The sequence below is a fragment of the Eretmochelys imbricata genome, chromosome 1 (assembly GCF_965152235.1).
Source record: "Eretmochelys imbricata isolate rEreImb1 chromosome 1, rEreImb1.hap1, whole genome shotgun sequence".
Classification (NCBI taxonomy): Eukaryota; Metazoa; Chordata; order Testudines; family Cheloniidae; genus Eretmochelys; species Eretmochelys imbricata.
In genome coordinates this window covers 334,004,660-334,024,225 of record NC_135572.1, presented here as the reverse complement: position 1 = coordinate 334,024,225, position 19,566 = coordinate 334,004,660, and the positions used below count along the sequence as shown (strand labels likewise).

The 19,566-nt window shown below is 40.0% G+C and overlaps 1 protein-coding gene across 3 annotated transcripts in view; it reads left to right on the top strand.

Annotated features, from left to right (window-relative positions):
• Positions 1 to 19,566, top strand: part of KMT2E (lysine methyltransferase 2E (inactive)) — a 120,056-nt gene that overhangs the window by 23,944 nt on the left and 76,546 nt on the right. For all 3 annotated transcript variants that reach the window (XM_077835665.1, XM_077835683.1, XM_077835674.1), the window contains exons 3-6: positions 8,681 to 8,795; positions 10,178 to 10,407; positions 15,130 to 15,210; positions 19,183 to 19,241. In XM_077835665.1, the coding sequence (XP_077691791.1) occupies positions 8,681 to 8,795; positions 10,178 to 10,407; positions 15,130 to 15,210; positions 19,183 to 19,241 (485 nt within the window). The remainder of the gene's footprint in view (positions 1 to 8,680; positions 8,796 to 10,177; positions 10,408 to 15,129; positions 15,211 to 19,182; positions 19,242 to 19,566) is intronic.

The window sequence follows — 19,566 nt, the reverse complement described above, 5'->3', positions numbered from 1 at the left end:
GGGTTTAACTATTGACTATTCTAGTATTGTAATAAGGACCACTGGGAAATGTTAGATTGACATAACCACCTTCTGTTTTTCAAACACAGCTTTTTTCTAGAAACTGACACTTTGGACATTGATTGTATCAATAACAATGATAGATCCTTATTGAATATACCTTGGGCCTGAAAGGAGGCAAACCAGTTCCCTGTAGGCCCGTTTCTGCTTCCTAAGATGCCAAAGCATGGGGGAAAATGGGGGGTGGCAAACTTGACTGTGTAGGAGAATAATCTTCATTGAAAAAGGAGACCTGGAAATTTAATCATCCTTTCTTCTACCCTTCCAAATAGAGGGTTGAGGCCTGTAAAGAGAACACTGTTGTAGTTAGTTACTAGAACAGTATGCATAAATTTGAATATAATTATTATACTATTCACTTTGAACCTATTAAATGTTACAATTTTGGGGGGAAAATCACAGTTGATGGTGAAATAAACTGCATGTCTTCCTGTACTCAGAATTAGTTAGGAACTATAAAGGTGCTGCCTCATTAGGCCATACTAATAAAAGATCTATGTAACAGAAGGCATTATCTGTGCTATGGGTATGTACCTGAGTTCCTCTGGGTGCCTCTACAAAATCTGACGCACAAAATTGTGTAAATACAAGACAACATACTTTAATAGCGAGAGTACAATATAGACATTGTACAGCATATAAAAGCAGTTTTCAGTTTGATGTGAAGAACACCAGATGGACTGAAAGTGAATATTCAGGAGAAGAGAATTTTTAAAGTGTGTGCCTTTAGTGGAAAAGGATCTTGGGATAGTAAGACTCTAGCCTAATTTTTCTTGCTGTGAAGGGACAGAGAGCAATAGACATTGCCTTGAATAGAGTGGCCTTATTAAGTGAAATGCTCTTGCTGACTTACAGGAAGTCAGTGTAGTTCCAAGCATCAATGTTGAGTATTCATGGTCAAGTGTCTGGGAAATCATGCTGCCTCGTTCTACGGTCTGTAGATGGCTTTCAGAGTTAACCCCAAATAAAAGGCTTTACCATAGTTTAGTCTAATGATCACAATACGTGGGTCACTGTAGCAAGTTCTACATCTAGAAGAAAAGGGAACTTTATGATGTTTTATATTACTTTTTTAAAAAAATTTTAAACTCCTTCATAACTACTGTGGAAATCTGGTCTTCCAGGTGCAGGTCATGATAAAAAGTAGTAGACCTACCTTGCAAACCATGTCAGAAATCAGTAAGCAATTGCCAAAGATCAGGCAATATTCTCTACCTAGTTTTGCCCATGAAGCTGTCTTGTATTCTTTAACTAAAGTATTACAATACATTTTGTGTGAAATACAATACATTGTTCTACATCATATTTTCTTATCTGGGTTGAATTTTAGCCAAACAATGTTCATATGAATTGTAGTGCAAAAACCTGTCAAATTGTTGTACATAGTATAATAACTTGTTTTTTTCAGAAAATTTGCAAAGCTGCTGAGGCACACTAGGAACAAGTGTCAGAGTAACAGCCGTGTTAGTCTGTATTCGCAAAAAGAAAAGGAGTACTTGTGGCACCTTAGAGACTAACCAATTTATTTGAGCATAAGCTTTCGTGAGCTAAGTGAGCTGTAGCTCACGAAAGCTTATGCTCAAATAAATTGGTTAGTCTCTAAGGTGCCACAAGTACTCCTTTTCTTTTTAGGAACAAGTGGTTTTCAAATAATTCCCCCCCCCCCCATTTTTAATAAGTAAATGCTGCTTTTGAGTTTATAAGGCTATGGTAAATGACCTTAAAAACGTTAGGCTGGCACTTTCAAAGGAGCCTAAAAGAGTTGAGATTCTAATTAACCTAGGCTCCTTTGAAAATCTGTCTTAATGAGTGTCAGTTTTTTTGACATCCACGATTTAAAAAAACCTGTTGCGCTCCCAGCTTTCATATAAACTTTATTTTTGGTGTTAAGGGTGAGAACCACTCGGATTAACTTTTTATAATGAATAGTCAAAACAATCATGGAAAGAAACGGTCCGCTTAACCCCCCTTTTCAGACCCCTTAGAAGAAAATAATGGTCTTTAGCTAAAACTTTTTAACCACGATTCAGAGTGTAGATAACTTGAGCCATAAGCCCATAAAACTGAGTTTATGGAAATCTTCACTGATAACTTTAACAGCCTTGTGGTACGTTGGTTTTTTTCTTTTTCAGCATTATTTATTTAATTAATTTAATTAACTTCACTAGGGCCATCTGCTGATAGAATGGGGTAGTTTAAGGCTGTATAGTAATCGAGTGTTAATTCTCAAGTGATCTAGTTCTAGATATGCAAGTTGTCTGACCCAAAACCAGAACTGAGACTCTTAAATGTGGCTTAAATTTTTTTTAGTGTAGGTGAGAAAATCTAGTACTATTTTCTAATAGTAGAAAAACTTTTAACCCATTGGAAGATTGGGATTTGGGACAATGTTTTCTAGCCTGAACACTTGTGAATGTTTAACAGTTTCTAACCACTCTACCAGTCTGTTAACTGATAGACCACTTACATGTACATGACCTCACCCAAGGGGTTTAGTATACATCTTTGAGATGAATAATTTGGTCAGAATCCCACTCAGATAATTAAAAATTTGTGATTTAGGGCATAATAGTGAGTGCTAATTTGTTGGGGTTTTTTTGGTTGGTTGGTTTGTTTGTTTTGTTGTTAAAGTCTATGTAGGCTGCTGGCCTGTTTCCACATCCCAGGAAGGTCACAGTCTTTTCAAGCTCTTCCTTCAGGGTACAGTTTATTCAGCAAATACAATAAATCAGTTCAAGATAGGGTTTCACACACAAACCCAACCTTCTGCAAGCCCTTTTCCTTTCATCAGGAGACCATTTGCTTTATCTAGCTCTCCTTTCCAGCTGAGATACTTGGTGGCTTTTATAATTACTTGACCATCTCAGTTTGGAGGTTGCTTATGAGAAACAGGTGAGGCTGAGCCCAACTCTCCTTAAAGGGCCAACCACCCTGTGACATTGTGTCTCATGCTGTGTGTGTGTATAGACAAACAACATTACAACAAAAAGAAAAGGAGGACTTGTGGCACCTTAGAAACTAACAAATTTATTTGAGCATAAGCTTTCGTGAGCTACAGCTCACTTCATCGGATGCATTCAGTGGAAAATACAGTGGGGAGATTTATATACATAGAGAACATGAAACAATGGGTGTTACCATACACACTGTAATGAGTGATCGCTTAAGATGAGAAAAGGAGTACTTGTGGCACCTTAGAGACTAACCAATTTATTTGAGCATAAGCTTTCGTGAGCTACAGCTCACTTCATCGGATGCATTCAGTGGAAAATACAGTGGGGAGATTTATATACATAGAGAACATGAAACAATGGGTGTTACCATACACACTGTAATGAGTGATCGCTTAAGATGAGAAAAGGAGTACTTGTGGCACCTTAGAGACTAACCAATTTATTTGAGCATAAGCTTTCGTGAGCTACAGCTCACTTCATCGGATGCATACTGTGGAAAGTGTAGAAGATATTATTATATACACACAAAGCATGAAAAAATACCTCCTCCCACCCCACTTTCCTGCTGGTAATAGCTTATCTAAAGTGTGCATGGCAGAGGGGCATTGCTGGCACATGCTGGCGTATATCACATTGGTAGATGTACGTGTACATTGGTCAAACTGGACAGTCTCTACGTAAAAGAATAAATGGACACAAATCAGACATCAAGAATTATAACATTCAAAAACCAGTCGGAGAACACTTCAATCTCTCTGGTCACTCGATTACAGACCTAAAAGTCTCAATTCTTCAACAAAAAAACTTCAAAAACAGATTCCAACGAGAGACTGCTGAATTGGAATTAATTTGCAGACTGGATACAATTAACTTAGGCTTGAATGGAGACTTGGAGTGGTATGGATCATTACACAAACTAAAACTATTTCCCCACATTTGTTCCCCCCCGCACCCCTCACTGTTCCTCAGACGTTCTTGTCAACTGCTGGAAATGGCCCACCTTGATTATCACTACAAAAGGTTTTTTTTTCCCCTCTCTCTCCTGCTGGTAATAGCTCACCTTACCTGATCACTCTCGTGAGGTATATATGGGAACACACATTGTTTCATATTCTCTGTGTATATAAATCTCCTCGCTGTATTTTCCACTGAATGCATCCGATGAAGTGAGCTGTAGCTCACAAAAGCTTATGCTCAAATAAATTGGTTAGTCTCTAAGGTGCCACAAGTACTCCTTTTCTTTTTGCGAATACAGACTAACACGGCTGCTACTCTGAAAAATTACAAGAAGTTTCAGTTGTGAAGTTCGAATGTCCCTAAGTACTAGGGAAGTAAACAGTAAAAATAAGATGATTCCATTGTTTATAAACACCAGGAGTAGGCTTTTTTTTTTAAATGTATCATCTTGGTGGGTCAGGACAGATGTATGGTACTGTGAAGCTACAGAATGGGGCCTGTTCAAAATATTTCTAAATACAGTGCCTCAAGTGCACATCTTTGATATCAAGAACATAAGTGAGGAATGCCAAGTCATACATTCTTTTGACCCTTTTCCTCTTGAAAACTCAAGTTTTTGGAAGATATCCACAATAAGAGTCCTTGAAATCCAGTATTTTAAAAAAATTTAGTGAATCTTCACGAAGTACATACTTCTTACTCACTTCATTGATGTGATTCTTGACTTTGCACATTGCATCCACTCCCTACTACTGTATCACCCTCTCTTGTTCTGTCCCATGTGAAACTTAGTCCCTTATTCTCCAGTCACTTACATACATGCTGCACTTTAAACATGTGAATTATCTAACCTAAATCCATAGGAATAGTCACAGCCTTAAAATGGGTAACAATAACCCTTGGATTTCTTTGTTTTCTTTGGTTTTTTAACTTTCATGTTTTTACTTTGGTAGTTGCTGCTTTCCACTGTTTTGTGTGATTATATGGATGCTTGTTATCAGGACAGTCACATAATGGAAGCCAAGTCCACCAATTATCCCCAAAGAACTACAATAAGTAGCCAACACTTACAGAAAGTGGGATTTATTGTCTGAATTTAAAGAGCACTTCAAATCCCTTGCAAAGCCCAGTTACTCTTTGGACTCCAATTTGATTGTGTGGAATGCACAAACTGCCACCTTCAGGGTATATATTGTAAGGTAGAGCAGGAAATTTTGGTGGTTAGGCTCTTAAGGTCTTTTGATTAAGTATATACTATTATCAGTATCTTTCATTGAATTATCTCACATTTAAGAACTTGACATTTTTACAACTCACAATAATGGTATCTAACAAAGAAAAGTTTCTGTAATAAACTTTAGCATTACTGAAATGTAGACTGCATATTAAAATATTTTTTTCCAGGGAGTTTTGGTACTCAGATTGCCTGTTAGACCAAATAGTTCTCCAGTTACTAGGGAAAACAAATAAGATCCAAATAATCCCTGGGAAAAATGCACTATTTAGTGGAAAACAGGATAGGCATGCTACCTCCTTTCACTTTCAAAAAGCATTAAAAATATTCTGCTAGGAAACCTTAGGGGATGGACAGCAGTCTCTTGAATTGGGAGGGAAGGATATGAAAGTGACTAGAAATTCTGGAAACTTAGCTGGGCTGTACTGGGCAAATATCCACTCCTTGTGCATCAGAGCTTTGAGTATCCAGATCTTCAGGATTAGTATTATTTCCATTGCAGTAGGACCCCAACCAGAAAACATTGTACCTTCAACATGACATTATGAGGATAGTGGAGTATCTGACATACCTTTTCAAATTTGTTTTCTTTCTAGAACCTGGGTTCATAAACCTAGGGAGGATGGGAGATTACAATTCCCCAGATGGGGGAGGGATGCCCCCAGATGCTTCTGTTACATTGTATAGAAAAGGTTGAGGACCACTGCTGCTCCCTCTCGTTTCTTTACTGAACAACCTTTTTCATCATTCCCTTCCCAAAATGAAAAGGCAGTCAGTGACTACAAAGGTTTCAGAGTAGCAGCCCTGTTAGTCTGTATCCACAAAAAGAAAAGGAGTATGTGTGGCACCTTAGAGACTAACAAATTTATTTGAGCATAAGCTTTTGTGAGCTACAGCTCTCTTCATTGGATGCATGCAGTGGAAAATACAGTGGGGAGATTTTCCTCTGCATGCATCCAATGAAGCGAGCTGCAGCTCATGAAAGCTTATGCTCAAATAAATTTGTTCATATCTAAGGTGCCACAAGTACTCCTTTTCTTTTTAGTGACTAGAAAGTTATTGTAATAGAAGGTATGTCACAGAGTAAATATCTTCCACTTAGGAAATGTTTGTATTCTTCCTTAACACTTTTTTTTCAATTCTCAGCAGTATGTAGTAGCAAGAGTCCATTATTCTGTGAAAAATATTCAGTTCAATTGTCATTACTTTTAAAAGAAAACTTTGGTGTAGCTGAGGAGATACAGTATTTGTGTGTTTTAAAGATAGATGTGGAAGTTCTGAAAGAACTTTGATCTAAGTGTTTTCAAATATTTACATGGTTCCTGTGTGATTGTGTACTGTTGATGATAGACTTGGTTCTGCGGAATACACAAAGCAGTAGACAGTCCTACACTGAAGAATTTACAGTCTATGAAAGCTGTACAATATTCTAATCTCCCTTTATCCTAAAGTCCCCTTCTAATTTTTTGTGGCTATACAAACTTTACTCTTTTGTTTTTTTTTTTTTCTTTTCTCTGTTCCTGTGTGGAAAACCTGCTTGCATAAAGGGAAAGTGACTAACCAAGTAACTATACATAAGGTGAAAAGTTCCCTCAAATTCATGAAGTAAACAAATGAATATAGTCATAGATACTCAGGTCAGAAGGGACTACGATGATCATCTCGCCTGACCTGTATAACACAGGCCATGGAATGTCCCCAAAATTATTCCTAGAGCATATCTTTTAGAAAAAACATAAAGATGAGAGAAAATGACTGTTTTATTACAAAAGGTTAAAATAATACAGAAGTGTGACTTAAGTAGTCAGTGTTCCTCTAACAAAACTTTGTAGAACTCTTCTTTTCATGGCATAGAGCAAAAAAAGTGTGTGTATATATACTATTATTTTCTGTTAATAATTTGTAATTACAAATTAAACCAGAGGAAAAAATATGCACAATATGAATTGGGTCATTACACATATTGAATCTGTTTCCCTAAGTTAAGTATCCTCACAACTTCTTGTCAACTGTCTAAATGGGTCATCTTGATTATCACTACAAAAGTTTTTAGCTCATCTTAACTAATTAGCCTCTCACAGTTTGTATGGTAACTTCCAACTTATCTGTATGAAAAATAAATATATAATATAAATCTTCTTACTATATGTTCCATTCTATGCACCCGATGAAGTGGGCTGTAGCCAACGAAAGCTTATGCTCTAATAAAATGTGTTAGTCTCTAAGGTGCCTCAAGTACTCCTGTTCTTTTCACAATATGAATATTTGTTTAAAAACAAAACAAAACACACAACCCTCCAAACTAGCTTTAAGTACCCTGAATCCATGTTTTGTTAAATAATTTTTTAAACATACATATCACTAGACTCCTTTTGGATGATCGGTATATTAGAGTTCATTGAATTTTCATTTTAATTGTTGGGAATAAGAAAAACTTTTGTGAACTTCTTAGAGAATAGTAGCAGACGAAGATTGTTTGTTTTTTGTTATTTATGAGTCGGCATCTTGCCCTGGCTGGCCCTGGCAGTGATTTGCTGTCATGTAGAAGTTTCATTTGTGAGCTCCAAGTTCCTTTGAAATTTGCCCCAGTGGTATGGGGCCCCTAGATGAAATGATGAATAAGTAATAAGTTACTGCCAATATGTAATAAGGTCAGAATTAACTTGTTGGGCAATTCCATAAGTAGGGCCAAAAAATCTAGCTCTCATACTTGTGTGTCTATAAATATTATAAAACTTCTAGGAAAAAGCAATCAAATATCCTGTTACTATTTCTTTTCACACTTTCCCTCTTTCTACATTCTTTTCTCGTTTTTTTGCAATTTTTTCTTCAGTAATATCACCTTTTAATTTTTCTTCCAATTTTGTTTTGAATATCAAGCGCCTTATTTTTTTTATTTACTCTGTGCATGTTCTTTCCTTCCCAGTCAAAAACTGTTGTGGAACCTGATTGGCACCACAGATCTCTATAGGAGGTTATTGGCACTGCACTGATGTTCTCACTAGATGTCATTGTGGAACTTCATTAAGTTGCGGGTAGTGATACGAATATATTGATAGACTTCTGTAGTTTCATATGTATTGTCCCTTGTTGCTTCTATCGTTATTAATGATGCTAATGTGCCTCTTCTTGCAGTCACTTTATACGATTATGTGGTATTGTACAGCCTTTTCTAATGATAAACCAAGTTTTATGCTCAGGGTGTCTGAACTGCTGCAGAATTTACTTGCAGCTAATGCCTATAACAAGATCTCATATGTCAAAGATCCATTTGAGCTATATGTCTCGTTCTAGAAACTTCTTTCTTGGTGATATGTATTTTATGCTTCCTTTGGGGCCACTTCTTATGAAAATGGGTCTTTTTACTTTCTAACAGGAACAAAATGTAAATAGTTGTTTATAAAATGAAAAAAATACAAGTAAAAGCAAATACATATGAAATATTGTATGTAATGGTGTACATCTTGCTTTTCAGACCAGAATCTGTAGAAGCTAGCCCTGTGGTAGTTGAAAAATCAAACAGTTATCCACACCAGTTATATACCAGCAGTTCTCATCACTCTCACAGTTACATTGGTTTGCCTTATGCGGTAAGTTTAAAAGCTTAGAGTATTTGTGTGAGGTTCCAACTTTTTTAATCAAATAGTTTTGAGGCATATTTAAAGTTCCTTATTGTGTGTGGACAGGGGAAGAACGGGGTTACTTAAAAGCCAGATATACAAAAAGACAAGCATGCTTTTTAGAGTTCTGTTTAATGCTCTTTTACTGTTTGTAATGCTTGGAATCTTAAAAACTTTCCATTCCAGTTTTGTTCTTTTCTATTGAATAAACATTGCTTTGCTCAAATGAGCTTCTGAGTGGATGTATATAGAGCAGGGATGGGCAAACTTTTTGGCCTGAGGACCATATCGGGGTTGCAAAACTGTATGGAGGGCCAGGTAGGAAAGGTTTGCCTCCCTAAACAGCCTGGCCCCCGCTCTCTTCTGCTTCCCGCCCCGACTGCCCCCTCAGAACCCCTGACCCATCCAACCCCCTGCTCCTTGTCCCCTGACCGCCCCCTCCTGGGACCCCCCAATCCCTTAACCCCCCCCACCGACCCCATCTCCATCCAACCCCCCTGCTCCCTGTCCCCTGACTGCCCCAACCCCTATCCACACCCCTGCCCCCTGACAGGCCCCCACCCCCCCCCGGACTCCCACATCTATCCAACCACCCCCTGTCCCCTGACCGCTCCTCCCCAGCACCTCTGCCCCATCAAACTGCTCCCTGCCCCCTTACCAAGCCGCTCAGAGCAGCAGGAGCTCGCAGCCCCGCCGCCTGGCCGGAGCCTGCCATGCTGCCCGGCAGGAATGGCGGGCCAGAGCGCGCTAGTAGCGCGGCAAGCTGAGGCTGTGGGGGAGTGGGGACAGCAGGGGAGGGACCGGGGATTGGCTAGCCTCTCCGGCTGGGAGCTCAGGAGCTGGGTATGACGGTCCTGTGAGCCGGATATGGCCCGTAGGCTGTAGTTTGACCACCTCTGATATAGAGCCTATATCGGCAATGTTCAATACTGCTGCTGATGCAGTAGTAGTAAAATCTAGCTTTTGCAACTAGTGCTTCCGGAGTGATTTGATATTGGTATATAAACAGACATTTATTTTTCAAGCTGCTTTATCTCCCTTTTCTTGTTTGTGTAAAGTTAAATGTGGATTTAGATATCTAGGCACCTGCATAACTGGTCTTAGTTTAAAAAGTTTGATGGGAGCTGCTGGAATCACAGCATTTTTGAAGTGTGTAGGGCATTATGTAGGTGTTTAAACGTGAATTTAGGAGCATAACTTTGGGCTTCTGTTTTTGAGTGTTTTCATTCTGGCTATGAATTTAGAAACCTGACTTCCAGACAAAAGTGGGTGTAGGAATCCTTCTGAGGAGTTTGAAAATGAATATTGGTTACATGTCAAGATAACTGTGGGTTTTTCAAAAAATCATCCAGGACCATAACTATGGTGCTCGTCCTCCTCCAACACCTCCAGCATCTCCTCCTCCATCAGTTCTTATCAGCAAGAATGAAGTAGGCATATTTACCACTCCCAATTTTGATGAAACTTCCAGTGCTACTACCATCAGCACATCAGAAGATGGAAGCTATGGAACTGATATTACCAGGTGCATTTGTGGTTTTACCCATGATGATGGATACATGATCTGTTGTGATAAATGCAGGTAAAATATTTTACATGAATTAAAATGTTAATACATACGTACATGTTTTTATTTTTAATCAAACTGTAGTAGTAAGCAGTTTTTGAAATGGCTAATTACTTTAGATTACATTCAATTTTAGGGTAGGGGAACCGCCATCAAAACAGAGGCTCTTTCAAGTCCATTATAGGCCATGTAACTGTCTTAACCGGCAAAATAGAAGTTCAAGGAAGGAAAGAGTTTCACACTTTGTTCCAGTTTGCTATTTTGTGTCTGGCTGCTCCATTGTAAATATTGAAGAGTCTACTCTTTTGTCAGTAGTGGGACTTTTTTTGCAGGCCATTCACATTACTCATTAAATCCAGTCTAGTCCAGCGTTTCTCAAATGCGGCGACTGTGGCTGCATGCGGCCCCGAGGGGCTTTTCATGCATCCACAGCCTCCTGGGCAGTGATGGCGGCAGGGAGAGGTAGCGGTGGGGAAACAAACATACAAATACCACTTTTCACAGAAATGGACTTACTAGCTAGTAAATTTTTTTTTTTAAAAAAAGGCAACCCGAAAAGCAAAAGAAACAACCACAGAAGACAAGAATCTGCAAAGCACTTTATTTGTTCCGATTTTGTTTAGGTCCAGTAAAGAATAGAGACAACTGTATATTATTTTTATTATTGAGTCTGCAATAAAAATCTACTTAAATTATGATTTGGACATGTATATATGTGCATATTTATTTGTTTTTCCTAAGATCAATGAAGTAGTTAGGAAAAATTGTCAGAGCAGCCATCAGCAAGAGTTGGTGGCCTCACTGTGAGGCCACCAAAATATTTCTTGAGACCCCTGGTCTAGTCCTTTTGGAAGGCACACTTTCATGTTCTGGGTAGTGTGTTTATAATATCTCATGCAAAATATTAGCACACTAGTTTTAGTGTACAGTATTTAGGTTGATAAAATAAACATTTCTGTTAACAGTGAATATTACGTGTAACACTTGACAAGGGAATGTTTTAAGAACAATTTAAAAAAACATGTTTTGTTATAAGGACATTGCTATCAAGCCCTGCTGAGATGGACTAATGAATTTATTAAAAATTGTTCTCTGCTGCAACATTCACTTAGTTTCAGTGCAATGTCTTACCCTCTGGCGGTTCTAATAACACTTATGCTTCTTATATTTTTAAAGTGCTGAAGGAGGAGCATTTTGTAGAGGACAAATGTGGCTGAGGGAGCAGTGCGAATGAAGAAACAGCTACTGGGATGGAAATGGAGAGGGATCAGATCAGTGGAATGTAAAATAAGTAGTCAGGTAGTGGGAGTGGGGTAGGGTGGTAGTTCAGAGAAATCAATTTATGTGTTGTTTTCAGGATAGCACAAGCCATATAGAAAATGACTTTGGAAATGTGCCTCTTCTTTGAGTAGATACAGCCGTGTATTCCACTTAGATGTGTGCATGCTCAGTGCAATGGAGCTGGAGAACTTTGCATAGCAGTATCCATAGAGGGGCAGCACTAGTGCATTGTGGCCATACCTGCTCCCTTGGATATATGAGGCATCGCTGCCCAGGTCCCGTCTGTTACTTCTTACCACCTGTGGCTGGAGTCAGAGCTCTGTGTGGTTTTCATCTCAGTCCCTCTATTTATTGACTTTTCTAGTTGGATATAGTTAATTAGTACCCTTAGTATAGTCTTAGTTAGATTTAGTATGTGTTAGCTGTAATTTAAGTATTTCCTTGGTGATACCCTCACCAGGGTTTAAACATAGTCTGTCATGTGGGGTAGTGATCCCCAGCAGTGATCACAATGTGGTGCTTGCTGTGCCTAAGTGAAGCCTACATCAAGAAGCGGTGTTCGATTTGCAGATCATTCAGAGAAAAGACTCCATGAATGGTTATCGTGATGGTGTATCTTAGGAGGAAAAGAATCCAAATCTTCCTGTATCTGGATGACTCGTTACTGAGGGGCAGGTACAGAGAGGAAGCTCTTTCTCATATCGACACTGTACTGTGCTTGCTTGACCATCTGGTTCTTATCCTAAACATTGGGAAGTCAGCTTTGGTTCCCACTCAGAAAATCGAGTTCACTGGGCCCTAATAGACTTAACAAGTTCAAGAGCTTTTCTGCTGACTGACTGTTTTCAGGTGATTTACCACATTTTGCCGCAGACTGCAGTCTCAGCCTTCCATGACAGTTCGGATGTGCCTGGGGCTCCTGGGCCACATGTCCACTTGCACACAGGTGGTCCAGTTTGCAAGGTTGCACCTCTGCCCCCTGCAAATGTGGCTCAGGATGGTTTATCATCCAACTCTTCACCCCTTGGACAGATTCGTCTGCCTTCCCAACTGTTCATGGGCTCCTTGCAGTGATGGACATGGTCTAGAGAACATTTGCCAGTGTGTTCCCTTCATCTGGCCTTTGCCAGCTAGGTCTGCTGTTGTCGATGCCTCCCTAATGGGTTGGGGAGCACACCTGGGGTCACTGAAAGTTAAGTCTATGGTCAGAGCAGAAGTCCTCATTGCATATCAACATGGTGGAGCTTCGGGTCATCTACAATTTATGCAATGCTTTTCTGGACTGTTTCAGGGTCTCAGTGGTTCACATACTTTCTGATAATATCACTGCAATGTATTATGTGAACAAGCCAGGGGGGAAGCACGCTCCAGGATGCTCTGCCAAGAGGCATTCAGGTTGTGGCAGTTTTGCATTGAGGAGAGCATTACGCTGATAGCCAACTGCTTGCCTGGATTCCAGAGTCATCTCACAGACCGTCTCAGCATGAATTTCTTCCTGAGTCACAAGTGGTCTGAAGACAAGTGTCTTCTGGGTCATCTTTGCAAATTGGGGCATTCTGATGATCATCTTGTTTGCTATGAGGGACAACAGGAAATGTCACCTGTTCTGCTCTCAAGGGGGGCCTTAGCCTGGGCTCCTGTCCAACTCTTTCTGTCTCAGCTGGCACTTGGCTCTCTTGTACTCTTTTCCCCAATCCCAGTCATCCCACTGGTCAGTCTCAAGATGAAGGCAGATCGGGCCAAGCTCATTCTCATTTCCCCAGTGTGTCTGAGGCAGTGCTGGTTCTCTGACTTTTGCTGTCAGTTCAACCTCCTGTGCCCTTTACTGTCCATCCCAAACTGCTCACACAGAATCACGGTCACACATTGCATCCCGTTCTCAGCTCCCTGCATCTCATGGTGTCGGTACTTTGTGGCTAAATGAGGAGAAAAGAGCAGTGTTTGGTGGCTGTTTAGCAGATCCTACTCAAAAGTAGAAAGATCTCTATCAGAATGGCCTTGTCAGTGAAATGGAAGCTGTTTTTGGTGTGGTCATTGGCCCATGGAATTCAGCCAACACTGGCTTCTATCCAGGACATCTTGGAGTACCTGCTATGCTTTCAGGTTGTCGGGACTTGTGTTTAACTCATTGAAAGCGCATCTAGCAGCGATACTGTTTCATTCCCCTCTTCAGGGAAGATTGGTAGTCTTCAGTAACATGGTAGCAAGTTTCTTAAAAGGACTACTTTTGTCTCCATTCTCCAGTCTGAGAGCTTGTTCTTCTGTGGAAGTTAGTGTGGTACTAATGGCTTTAATAGGACCTACTTTCAAGCCTGTGGAATCTTGTCTGTTTCTGCTTTTGTGGCTGAAAACTGCATTCCTAGTAGCAATAATATCCAGCAGAAGATTGTGTGAGTTGCAGGCTCTAATGGCAGGGCCTCCTTATCCACAGTTCTCTATGGGCAAAGTGACTTTAGAGAAAAATTTTGGACGTGGTTGTGAAGTGGTTTCTCAGTTTTATTTTAACCAGGCTGTGTATTTACCCATATTCTCTCATAAGTGACATTCATCTCCGGAGCAACAGCGTCTCCATACATTAGATGATAGGCGATGTCTGGCCTTCTTTCTGGACAGGACTAAACCATTTTGTGCTTTGCCTTGCCTCGCCTCTTTATATCATATGCAGATTGTATAAAGGATCAAGCAGTCCTTTCACAGACTGTCTCAAAATGAATAACATCCTGTATCAAAACTGTATATGAAATAGCTTCAGCTATGCCTCCTCAGCAGGGGAGCTCATTCTATGAGAGCTAAAACAACATCAGTAGTGACATCTCAGTGACATCTCAATACTGGACATTTTCAGGGCTGCTAAATGGTCATCCATCCATCCATACATTTATGAACCATTATTCCTTTACTGCATCTTTCAAGGCGGATGCAAGTTTTGGTAGGGCAGTCCTGCAATCCTTCTTTAGGTAGACTCGGAGCCCTCCTTCCCAGGGTGGGTACTGCTTGTGAGTCACCTAAGTGGAATACATGGCTGCATCTGTTCAAAGAAGAAACAGTCACTTCCTGTAACTGTGGTTCTTTGAGATGTGATGTAGACATGTATTCCATGACTCACTCTCCGTCTGCATTGTAGTTTAGTTTTTGGGCATTCTGTGTGACGGAACCTGGCAGGAGGGCAACTGGGGCAGCGCCGCCTCATATAGCCAGGGGAGAGGCTGTGGACACAAGGCATGAGTGTCGACCCTCTATGGATATGGCTAGGCAAAATTCTCCAGCTCCAATGGGTTGGTTGCGCACACACCTAAGTGGAATACATGTCTGCATCACATCTTGAAGAATCACTGTTACATTAAGTAACCGTTTCTTTTGACCGAACATGTCCAGTGTGCCATGGTCACTAAAGATGTCAGTCTTAAATGCATTAATTTCAGAAGACTATACATGTGGAATCTTTATTTTTTTCAGTGTTTGGCAGCACATTGACTGCATGGGGATCGACAGGCAGCATATTCCTGATATATATCTGTGTGAACGTTGTCAACCTAGGTGAGTAGCAAATGGCTAATAATGGTGTGTGCGTACAATTTTAAACTCTTAACTAAAATATTTAGAGACTATAACATGAATAAAAGTTGCCTTTTAAATATGTTAATTTTATTGAAAGTGAGTTGATCACAAAGTAGCAAGCAGGTTTCTGTGTTATAAAGAAGCATACACATGTGTTAACAATTAAAATTCTTGAAGTATTAAGCAGAAAACTTGAAAGAGAATTGCGTCTGTTGCTAGGTCATCTGGAAGTAAAACAACTAATTAGACACCTCATCCATTGTTATTTCTTTGGCTCAGTCTTCACTACAGAGAATGGAGTAGGAAAATACCTTCTCTTTTCAGGTAATAAAGATCAGAAATTGTCAAACTGAAGTTTTAAGAGGAGAAGCTGGAAAAGCTGATAAATCAAGGGGCAACAAGTCACTAGGACTAGATGGCATAAACCTAACAATGGGTAACAAATATGAAATTGTATTAGTTAGTTGGAAGATAGCGAATGTTAGAACTACCATTACTGAGGGTGATCCAGGAGTATAGCAGGAGCCTACCTGCTACGATTCTGGATCTGTTAGCTGTTGTGGTTCTCCCACCACGGTTTGGCTGCTAAGGTGATTTAGCCCTCCAGTCAAGTCATGAGAAGTCTCCCCTTTCTAGGTATCGAGTGCAAACAACAGAAAGTATCAGAGGGGTAGCCGTGTTAGTCTGAATCTGTAAAAGCGGCAAAGGAGTCCTGTGGCACCTTATAGACTAAGACGTATTGGAGCATAAGCTTTTGTGGGTGAATACCCTCTTCTTCGGATGCATGTAGTGGAAATTTCCAGAGGCAGGTATAAATACACAAGCAAGAGTCAGGCTAGGGATAAGGAGGTTAGTTCAATCAGGGAGGATTAGGCCCTCTTCTAGCAGTTGAGGTGTGAACACCAAGGGAGGAGAAACAGCTTTTGTAGTTGGCTAGCCATTCATAGTCTTTGTTTAATCCTGAGCTGATGGTGTCAAATTTGCAAATGAACTGAAGCTCAGCAGTTTCTCTTTGCCCCTCTGCTATGTACATCGCCCAAACTGGACAGTCCCAACATAAAAAGATAAATGGACACAAATCAGATATTAGGAGTGGCAATGTACAAAAACCTATAGGAGAACACTTCAATCTCCCTGGACACACAATAGCAGATTTAAAGGTAGCCATCCTGCTTCAAAAAAACTTCATGACCAGACTTCAAAGAGAAACTGCTGAGCTTCAGTTCATTTGCAAATTTGACACCATCAGCTCAGGATTAAACGAAGACTGTGAATGGCTCGCCAACTACAAAAGCAGTTTCTCTTTCCTTGGTGTTCACACCTCAACTGCTAGAAGAGGGCCTCATCCTCCCTGATTGAACTAACCTCCTTATCCCTAACCTGATTCTTGCTTGCGTATTTATACCTGCCTCTGGAAATTTCCACTACATGCATCCAACGAAGTGGGTATTCACCCACGAAAGCTTATGCTTCAATACGTCTGTTAGTCTGTAAGGTGCCACAGGACTCTTTGCCAACAACAGAAAGTGTCCTTTACCCCCATCTTAAGCTGAGCAGTATGGCAAGTATTCATGGCACAGGTACAGCTGACCAACCTTCTTTAAGGGCCAACTCACCCTGTGACATGGGAATTAAAGAACAATGAGTCCTATTTCAGTTCAAGTATGTTGGTTGAGGGAATAATGAAAGAAATGTGCTATGATACATACAAACCTGCACAGCTTTTGTAAAAAGTAAATCATGTCACCCCAAAATGGTGGATAAGAGGAGTAGATATGATAAATCTAATTTATTTGGACTTGCAAAAGGTTTTTCAAAGTTCTCACAAAAGGCTTTGAAGGGAGTGGGGGAAGAAATCAGGCTTTTTTTCTTCTTGCTATATGAAATAGTTCTGAGGCTTTTTCATTTTTTAAAGGAGGGGACCGGGTTTGTGCCTGTATGTGGGATATGGGTTTTTGTTGTGTTTTTAATTTTTTTTTTTTTTATTACATTGGTAATTCAATTCCTTTCCAGGCTGGAAGGGCTAGATTCACAAGGGGAATTTAGGTGTTGCAATGGTTAGCATTAGAGCACTTAACTTTTTGGTGACCTGCTGTCCATTGAATTTACAAACCCAAGTTACACACCCGTATTCCTTATATAATGCCTAGGGAGAGTTAGGTGCCTAAGAAGGGGATTCACAAAAGCCGTTATGCTGAGCGGAGAGCTGCCTAAGTTAGCAGTAGGAAATGCAGAGGAGAGGGTTAAGTAGGGACTTGAACTAGGTCTCTCACTTCCAGATGAGTGCCCTAACCTCTGGGTTATGGGTTATTCCGGGCTGGGGATCTCAGTCTCTCCTGTTGGAACTGTTCCACTGTGAATAAATAATTTAGATATTAATTGGGCCAGAGAGAAAATGAGTGACTCTATAGCTCAGTGGTTAGGGCCCTCATGTGGGAGTTGGGAAACCCAGGTTCCAGTCCCCTTTCTCCAGTGAGTGTTCAGGTATTTTCTATAAAGAGGAACAACTTCAGCAGGCATATTGAGAGCTTCACCACAGAATACCCCTTAGCCAAGTGGTTAGGGCAGTCAACTAGGAGGTGGGAGACTTGGGTTCAAATCCCTGCTCCACATCAGGTAGAGTAGGGATTTGAACCTGGGTTTCATATATCCTGGGTGAATACTGTAACCACTGGGCTATTGCAGGGCACCAGCACCATTTCTGTCTTGTGTTTGGGTTGGGCTTGCTCTGAGTTTGCCTTGCGGATTGGGCCGTTAAGGTAAGATGGGCAAGGGAACACCAAGTTTGTGAATACCACTAGAGCATAGGCATGAATTAAGCATTGAGCTGCTGAGTGGTGCCAGGACTTAGGCTGCTTTGTGCAGGCCCAGCTGCTGAAGTTTAAGCATCTTGAGGACTTTACTGGTGGTAACGTATCCACCTAGGACTTTAAGCTCCTACAGGGTTAGGTAGCAGCTGAACAGTGGTTTTGTGAATGCCATTGGCATCTAAATGTTGGATGTAGGTACCCAAGTCCCTTGTGAATGTAGCCTGAAGTGTCCATGGTACCTGGAGAACTAGGGAGCTGTATCACAAAAGTCAAGGTGATAAAAACAGAACAATTGAGATTGGGAGGAAATTTTTGAGACAGCCAAAACTGTTTTGTTAACACCTATTCAACTTTCATGACTGACTAAACTTATGAATAAAGTATGTCTTAAAAACTCAACACCTCCACCCCATCAGATAAATGGTAGAGCTTATAATGAACATACAGTTAGACCTGGTGGTTCTTCAGCAAAACCATGGAAAACCAGATTTGGCATTTCTGAAATGTTTAAGAATTTTTGCTTCCTTTTTATCTTGAACTCTTTTGACCCCCTTTACATCCTAATTTCTTCAAGTTTCTTTTGAGGGATCTTGTCAAAAGCCTTTTGAAAGTCTAAATAAATTATGTCAAGTGGTTCTGCTTTCTCCACTATTTTACTGACATGTTCAAAGAATTCTAGTTAGTGAGACATGATTTTCCATTGCCAGAACTGCTGATTGAACCCAATCACATCATGATCTTTCAGGTGTTTTAGTTATTCCATTTTTAATAGTTGTTTTGACCAATTTCCCATTTAAAGATGCAAGGCTTATTGATCTGTAATTCCATGGATCAACTTAGAACCTCTTTTAAATATGGATACAACATTTGCTACCTTCTCAAGTGAGTTAGATGAGAGTGGCACTTTTGGATACTATTATGCACAGATCGTATTGTTGCATAATGGAACAGTGAACCAACTTCATTTTTATGCATTACAGCATCCACCTACTGACCATTACAGAATAAATAATAAGTGTGTATACTGGTTACTGTAATTGTCTAAGTGTCTAAGGTTTGGCTGCATTTCATACCTAGGTTCAGCCACTTAGAAATGTTCTGATGTGTTGACTAAACTGTTCTGAAAATTTTTTTTATGCAGAAGTTTAGATAAAGAAAGGGCAGTGCTGCTGCAGCGAAGAAAAAGGGAAAATATGTCAGGTGGGTAATAAGAAAATTTAATAAACTTATTAAAATATGTCATATATACTGAATGTTTCAATGAACTGTAAAGACCCTGAGAATATTTTTATAGTTCTCCAATTTGCAGCCTTGCAGGTGCTTTGAAACTAACATTCTTGCATATAAAATCTGGAATCGAATGAAATATTTTAACCGTATTTTATCTTATCAAACAAAGCACATCTTAATTTTATATATGTACTAGTCAGTTATGAAACTCTGTAAGAAACGAGTTTCTTCTTTGAGGGATGGTCTGCATGCACACCATCCGCCTGAGTTCGGAGATTTTTAGTAAGCGGTGTCC